Below are 7,928 nucleotides of genomic sequence, written 5' to 3'. Positions count from 1 at the left end.
GCCACCTGGAGGAAAGGACATTCATTGGTCAGTGAGGCTGAGGCTGTACAGTAAGTCTCATGCTTAATAAGAGTCATGCACGGTCATGGTCAGGAGGAAAAGGCAAGCAACCATAGACGACCTACGGGACAACGTAACAAATTTCTGTCAGTAGTTACGTAGCTGAGATCCACTGGAGGACTTTAAAAAGGGGAATAGGGTGATCTAAGTGATTACACCCGCAGCTGCCTTAAACAACCAGCATGCGTGTATTCTGCAATTCTCTGTGACTAGCCAAAGGCCTCAACTAGTTTCATCTTGTTTCTTTGATAACCTGTCGTAGTCTCTGAGACACAGCTAGTGGAGGACGATAGTTTGAGGCATGGTTAGAGGCAAACCTTGTGTCAGGGCCCAAAGCTCCTAAGTAGGAAACACTATAGGGTGCGGGGGCAAAGTAACCGATTTACACGTAGCGACTGCAGCTGACCCGATTACGGCACATTTTCAGAAATGTTCACTTTCGTCAGTTAACCAGAGGGCTCCGGAGAGGAGCACCGGGCACTCGTGGAACTGCCGCCCACGTCCCTCTTGCTCCCTTCTCCTTTCTCTGGAGTGGAACAGAGAGCAACAGTCACTCTGCGAAAGGCGCCAGGCCAAGCGCAGCCTCAATGCGGCCATTGTCATCAAGCCGCACCTCCCCCGCTCACCGCGCGTCCCCATGGCAACCCCGGGCTTCGGCTCCCCCATTTCCCTCCCGCCCCCCGTCCTGCGGACCGGAAGCCGTGCGCGCCGGGGGCTTGTGGGAAGCGGCTGGAAGCGGCGGCGCTGCGTCTGCCCGGGACGACGAGGCTGCGGCGGTCCCGAGCCAGAGGTCAGCGACGCGCGGGGGTAGGGCTCGTGGAGGAGGGCGCGGGTAGGGGCCGGGAGGCCGGCGTCGCTCGGCATCCCGGGCGTGCGCACAGAAGGCGGCGGCGGAAGGGCCGCGGCGGCCTGCTGCACTTCGGGGGTCCGCAGAGCCTCCGGCGCCCGCATCCTCGCCGCCCTGCTTTCCCCTCCCCCACGGGCCGGTTTTGTTCTATTTCGAGGCTCTGGCGGCTCGCGGAGGATTCTGGGAGACGCTGAAGTGGGATCCGGCGGTTCTCGCGCACCACCTGCTGGGATTTGTAGTCCCGCTGGTCCCGGGCGGAAGTGCCTGTCCAGTGTGGCGGGGTGGCTCTGGGGCCTCTGCGTTCCTTCCTGGTGAATGCTGGGAAGAGGACGGCCGAGTTGCTGGGGCAGGCTGGGCTCGGCGCCGTGAGGCGGGAGGTCGCTGAAGACCTGGATCCCGCCGAGTGCCGGATTGCACATTCCACGAGCTTGGTGCAGTACAAAGTAAAAGAAAAAGCAGTTTCTGTTACGTAGAAATGCGTGAGCTGTTGATAGAGTCGGCTCCAGGAATAAGAACAAATAACTTGGATTTTGTTCTCAGGCCATCCCACTCCTATCTATCTATATGACCTGTCAGTTTGATACAGCATTTTTTCTCATCCTTTGTCTTCACCTTGACTGGTTTCAGTAAGGCTTTCTTAAGTTTCTGGTTTTTTGGTTCTTGGCCCTGATTGATTAAACAGTAGCAGTAGACTTAAGAGTCTCTATGTGCCCGTGGCACGGTTTTGATTTTGCAAATACCAAAAGGACCAGAAAGTAGTTCAAATTTCCCCGAAGGAAAAGTTAGGGAAGCTGACTGAGGAAAAAAGACTCCTGTCCACTGAGAATTGTAAGTGCTTTTTCCTAATAGAATTTGCTGCAGTTGATACTTGTTACTGTAAGTTTAAATGTATATATGGTGTGGTGGATGCCTGAGTAACATTTGCATGTTATGTGAAATAGTTTCTTCCGCAGTGTTATGCGATCGGTTACTGAACTGTGTAAAGGAGAGTCTGTGTGTGACAAGATCTACTAGCCCAGGTTGGGTTTGCCATGTAGACGAGGATAACCTTGCTTCTGCCTCCGTGTTGAGGTTACAGATTTAGGACACATACCTAGCTACTAGTGAACATTTCTCACATATATTTTAAGTTTAGGGAGTTCCTAAACAAACAACATAGTATTTATGCACAATTCTGAGAGTTAGCTCAGCAGTAGAGGAGGATGTGTAAGGTCCCTGGATAAGTCTCTAATCCAGGGGGTTCAGGCAGGGGCTGTGGTTGATCTGGTTCCTACTCCAGATTTGCAGAAAATGAAAAGTGGGGTGGGCTAGGTGGCTCATCGGGTAGGGGGCTTGCTCCCAAGATCCCAGATTGCACATAGCAGGAAGGAGGAACTAACTCCTGCCTGTTGTCCTCTGACCTCCACGCCTGTGCTGATGCATTCCAGCACAAAATAAATGGGGGAGAAAAAAGTTATGCATGTGCCACCGCTCTGAATGTTTAGTTTGTTATTTTATGTATATTTGTACCACGTGTTTGCCTGGTGCCTAAGGAGGTTAGAAGAGAGAGGCTTGTGGTGCTAGAAACAAACCAGGGTCCACTGCAAGGCCACCTTCTTAACTGCTGGACCAGCTTTCCAGTCCCAAGCTTCAGAGCATTTGGAGACCACTGAGATAGATGGCTTCTTACCTGGATTCCTTAGGTTATTAAATTACCTTTGGTTGACCATATGTCACAGATAGGCAATCTTTTTTTTTTTCAAGAATGGGCAAGATAGTAAATATTTCATTGTTTTAGATCTTAGCTGAAATCATTGAATGCTGTTAACTCTACCATTATAGCCTGAACCACAATTAAATTTAATGACTTATGTACACAAAATTTAAACATATTAATGGGGCTGGAGAGATGGTTTAGTGGTTAAGAGCACTGGCTGTTCTTCCAGAGGTCCTGAGTTCAATTCCCAGCACCCACATGGCAGTTCACAACTGTCTGGAACTCCAGTTCCAAGGGGTCTGACACCTTCACACAGACATACATGCAAGCAAAACCACCAATGCCCATAAATCATTTTAAAAAACATTTTTACATCTTATTTGGGTGTGTGTGAGGTGGCGGGGGGGGGGGGGGGGAGGGGGAGGGGCATGCCCATGTCATGCCCGGCTTGTGCAGAAGTAGTAAGTTTTCTCTTATGTACTTGTTGGTCATCGGACTCAGGTCAGCAGGCTTGGCAGCAGGCCTTGGCCAACCGAGTGACCCTGCTGGTCCTGGACAGATACAGCAAGCATATTTTCTCAACATGAAACGTTTCTGTGCTTTTTCGTCATTAAATTTTTTACACTACTTTACTATGGATGCTGTGATAGGCAGCAGGCTAGATTGACTATAATTTACCAGCTATGTTAGAATTTCAATCAGTATAGGTTATAGGTTATTAATTGGAATTTTTAATCCAGTAAAACAACATGTCTTTTTTGCTGCTGCTTTTGAATATCATGGGATACTTGGTGATTTATGTGTCTTCTATTTCTTGTACCATAGGAGTACTTTTGAGGAAAACAGGGTATTTCTCTGAGGTGTATACCTTGCCTCCACTGCCTTTTCCTGAAGTATTGTAACAGGATGTCTGCACAGTCAGTGGAAGAAGATTCAATACTTATCATCCCAAATCCAGATGAAGAAGAAAAAATTCTGAGAGTGAAACTAGAGGAGGATCCTGATGGTGAAGAGGGATCCAGCATTTCCTGGAACCATCTCCCTGACCCGGAGGTTTTCCGGCAGCGGTTCAGGCAATTTGGATACCAGGATTCACCAGGACCTCGAGAGGCGGTGAGCCAGCTCCGAGAACTTTGCCGCCTGTGGCTCAGACCAGAGACACACACAAAGGAGCAGATACTGGAGCTGGTAGTTTTGGAGCAGTTTGTTGCCATCCTACCCAAGGAGCTACAGACTTGGGTTCGAGAGCATCACCCAGAGAATGGAGAGGAGGCAGTGGCTGTTCTAGAGGACTTGGAGAGTGAGCTTGATGACCCTGGTCAGCCGGTGAGCATGCTTGCCTTATTTTCCCAAGGTGGAAACACTAATACAGCAGTAGGCACACTGCTGAGTTAACTTCACTTGGCTAAGTTAGAAGTATGTGTATACCTCCCTCCAGTTCCCCTGCAACTCTGCAATACCTGGCTGCTCTGCTAGCTAGGATTCTCGTGTCTCTGTATAGTTTCTATTATGTGTGCTTAGTGTCAGAATATCTTCTCAACCAAAGTGAACTCTTGTTTTCAGGTTTCTCTCCGTCGGCGGAAACGGGAAGTGCTTGTAGAAGAGATAGCATCTCAGGAAGACGCTCAGGGACTACAGAGTTCTGAGCTGGATGCTGTAGAGAACCAGCTCAAGTGGGCATCCTGGGAACTCCACTCTCTGAGGCACTGTGGTGAGGATCAGGGCACCGTGTGGTGGTGTGGTCTTTCCCCAGAGTGCTTTGCTTGTTCTTGTGGCAAAATCCTTTTAATCAGAAATTCCTATGCAGTAAGAGCTTGACTTTTTCTGATGGTTGATTCATTGGCCTTAGGTATTTTTTGCTCCCAGACATTACCATCGTTAACTTTTTTGCAGTCTTCTTCATGAAGACCTGCCTATCTTGGGCTCACATCTGCATTTCTCAGCCAGTACCTGGAGACCAAGTCTGTTTTGGTGATGGGATTGTTTAGCTGCTGTCTGTTAATGCCCTTTGCTTTCAGTCTTCTGCCTAACCGTATTGACATGGTGAATTTATCTGAAACCTCCTTCAGCCTTTTTGTTTATTGTATCACCGAAGTTTTCCTAAAATTCCAGGAAATTTTAATTTTAATTAAATTTTAATTTAATTTTTGTTTTTTCCTTCAAGACCTAGAGTCTTTTAAGAAACTTTCTCCTTTTTATTTTATGTGTATGGGTATTTGCCTTCATGTGTGTCTATGTAGTCTGTGCTTATTGGGTGCCCTTGGAAGTCAGAAGATGATGTCAGATCTCCTGGAGCTGGAGTCACAGATGGTTCTGAGCTTCCTTTTGGGTGCTGGAAATTAAACCTGGGTCCTCTGGAAGAGTAGCCAGTGCTCAACCACTGAACACCTCTCCGGCCCCCTTAAGAAACTTCAAAAGGATTATCCGTCTTTTAAAACTTACCTGTAACTTGAGTCCAAGTGTGTGCATGTAAGTGCAGGTACTGCCAGGTCAGGAGAGAGCCTTGCAGTAAACTGGGACTCATGCCATGGACTTGTTTATAAGACCTAGTATGCTAAACTTGCTGTGCTGCAGTTTGTTTCTGTGACATTTTGTTTGAGATTGTTTCAGGAGTCAGTCCTTGAGGTAGGTGGAAATTAATACTAGCATGCCACAAATTAAGATATGAGCAGTGTTCTTCCCCGTAGGGAGTGTTGCTACAAGTCAGAACTGGGGTACAGGTGTAATCTGCCACACTGGTTTTACCTATCATGGGAGCTCGTTCTGTTGGCTAGTTCAGGAACTGTACTTGTCCTTTCAGGATATGCTTTCATGGGTAGAAAACATGTCCTCTTCCTAAATGTCAGAATTGTCTGTTGGCCTCATGTTAGCAAACTAGTGGCTTTTCCATCCACAGCATTCCATTTATTCCAGGTCATATGTCCATCTACCCTTCATACTTGACTTTTCAAGTATGTAGGCCTCATGGCCCCTCAGGCCCTTGGATCTCCCTCTCTTCTGCTTTCTCGATTGACTAACCTTGCTATCACTTATCACGGGCTGCTTTTGAGTGCTCCTGCTCACTGTGTGACAACTGTCTACTCTGTACTGCTTAAAGTTCCAGAAACATGTTGGTGAGACTTGTTCTTATCCCTGCCTGCGGGTAGACAGTGCTGCCACTTAAAAAATTGAGGCTTTTTCTTTCTGGACACATCTCTCTATAAGATTTGTACAGTTTTTCTAGCTGTCATGACAAATTCCAAGTTGGAGCAAGTTTCCTTAATAGGGAAACTTTTATTTATTGTGTATTGAAGTTTTAAGTGTCATGGCTTTAGTTAACATAGGCTGTACTCGGATTAGACTTAGCTTTTTGTCTTGTTATTTGAGACTTGGTCTCACTTTGTGGCCCTGACTGGAACTTGCTTTGTTCTTGGAATTGGCATTGAGTTCACAGACATCGTTCTTCCCTTCCCTTCCATGAGTGGTGAGTTAAAGGTGTATCTCACCACGCCCAAGTCTTGGCTTTTTTTTTTTCAATCGGGACTCCTGTATTCTGCTGTAAGTTCAGTATTGGGTGTGACATACTGACTCATTTCATCAATAGCTACTGTTTGACAGATTTTTTTGATGTAATTTCTTTAAAAAAAATTTTTTTTCTGTCATTGTTTTTTTTTCCCAAAGTTTTTTTTCAGACCTAGCCATATCAGTTTGATTTTTTTTCCCTTTATCTGATAATCTATTTGTCACCTACTCTATTTTTTTAATGTGTGCATTATATGCATGTAAGTGTATGTCACTTGTTCAGGTGCCCAAAGCGGTCAGAAAAGGAAGTTGGATCCCTAAGAGCTGGAGTTGTGATGGTTGTGAGCTTCCTGGCAGTGCTGGGAACTGAACTTGGGTCCTCTGGAGGATCACGTGCCTTAATGGTTGAGCCATCTCTAACCCCTGTGTTAAATTTAGATGAAACCTTTTGTGTCATTTTGCTATCATGCCATTAGCTCACTAACTTGATAGTCTTCCTTCTTTTTCTTTCTTGAGAGTAGTCAAGCTTATATGTTCATAGATGTGTACAATCTGTTTATTTTTTTCTTTTTTGAGAGTAGTCAAGCTTATATATTCATAGATGTGTACAATCTGTTTATTTTTTTCTTTTTTGAGAGTAGTCAAGCTTATATATTCATAGATGTGTACAATCTGTTTATTTTTAGGTCATGAAAAAGGTTTTTTGCCAGGTATGGTAGCGGCACACTTTTAATCCCAGCATTTGGGAGGCAGAGGCAGGCAGATGTGTGAATTGGAGGCCAGCCTGGTCTGCATACCATGTTTGAGGCTGGCAGCAGCTGCATAGTGAGACCTTCTCTCAACATCAACAACAAAATCCCCTTTCCCTTCAAGTTCTTTCCTCTCCAGCTAGGTATTGAGTGATGTTTACATTTTCTCTATTTCAGATGATGATGCCACGACAGAAAATGGAGCACTGGCTCCAAAGCAGGAGATCGCTTCAGCGGGAGAGTCTCACGAAGTCCCCGGCACTCTCAATATAGGTGTTCCCCAGATTTTTAAATATGGAGAAACCTGTTTTCCCAAGGGCAGGTTTGAAAGAAAGAGAAATCCTTCTAGAAAGAAACAACACATATGTGACGAATGTGGGAAACACTTCAGTCAGGGCTCCGCCCTCATTCTTCATCAGAGAATCCACAGTGGGGAGAAACCGTATGGATGTGTTGAATGTGGAAAAGCCTTCAGCAGAAGCTCCATCCTTGTGCAACACCAGAGAGTCCATACTGGAGAAAAACCCTACAAATGTCTTGAATGTGGGAAAGCTTTTAGCCAGAATTCTGGGCTCATTAACCATCAGCGGATCCACACTGGGGAGAAACCTTACGAATGTGTGCAGTGTGGGAAATCCTATAGTCAAAGCTCAAACCTTTTCAGACATCAGAGAAGACACAATGCAGAAAAACTTTTGAATGTTGTGAAGGTTTAAGAAATTAGGAGGAAACAATCAGCACTCAGGTCTTTTTCTTCAGAAATGAAGACAAAATTAAAAACATGAAGAGATATGGAAACTTATTTTTCCCTGTTGACTGGGAAAATCCACTGGGAAATAGAAAAAAAAAAAAACAAACGAACTTCATTCACCATTATTATCTTGAAAGAAATGGTGTTATACCTGCCTAGAAACTGAAATTTTAAATAATTCAGGTGTTAATACCTAAATTTTTCTTGTGAAGTTTATATTCTCTTTTTTTCTCCCCAAGTAATGAGCTACCTGGTTCTTTGTCCCTTTCCTTTTTCAGACAGCTACTTTATTTCTGTGTTGGTCATTGCAGTGTTGTTCTGTAA

At 45.4% G+C, this 7,928-nt stretch overlaps 1 protein-coding gene across 3 annotated transcripts; it reads left to right on the top strand.

Annotated features, from left to right (window-relative positions):
- The first annotated feature begins 385 nt into the window (after nt 1-385).
- Znf24 (zinc finger protein 24) lies at nt 386-7,710 on the top strand. 3 transcript variants are annotated; one of them, XM_029471725.2, is made up of 4 exons: nt 386-850; nt 3,429-3,929; nt 4,167-4,314; nt 7,031-7,710. In XM_029471725.2, exons 2-4 carry the CDS (start codon nt 3,510-3,512, stop codon nt 7,567-7,569), a joined length of 1,107 nt encoding a protein of 368 aa, XP_029327585.1. In that variant the 5' UTR covers nt 386-850; nt 3,429-3,509; the 3' UTR covers nt 7,570-7,710. The 3 variants fall into 3 exon arrangements, with proteins under 3 accessions (XP_029327585.1, XP_029327587.1, XP_029327586.1); XM_029471727.2 differs by lacking the exon at nt 386-850 and adding an exon at nt 1,165-1,350; XM_029471726.2 differs by lacking the exon at nt 386-850 and adding an exon at nt 1,357-1,735.
- Nucleotides 7,711-7,928: the final 218 nt, after the last annotated feature.

The sequence above is a fragment of the Mus caroli genome, unplaced genomic scaffold, assembly GCF_978045245.1.
Source record: "Mus caroli unplaced genomic scaffold, Mus_caroli_1 scaffold_19, whole genome shotgun sequence".
NCBI lineage: Eukaryota > Metazoa > Chordata > Mammalia > Rodentia > Muridae > Mus > Mus caroli.
Note: the sequence above shows the minus strand (reverse complement) of the source record. Positions and strands in the feature narration are given on the sequence as shown.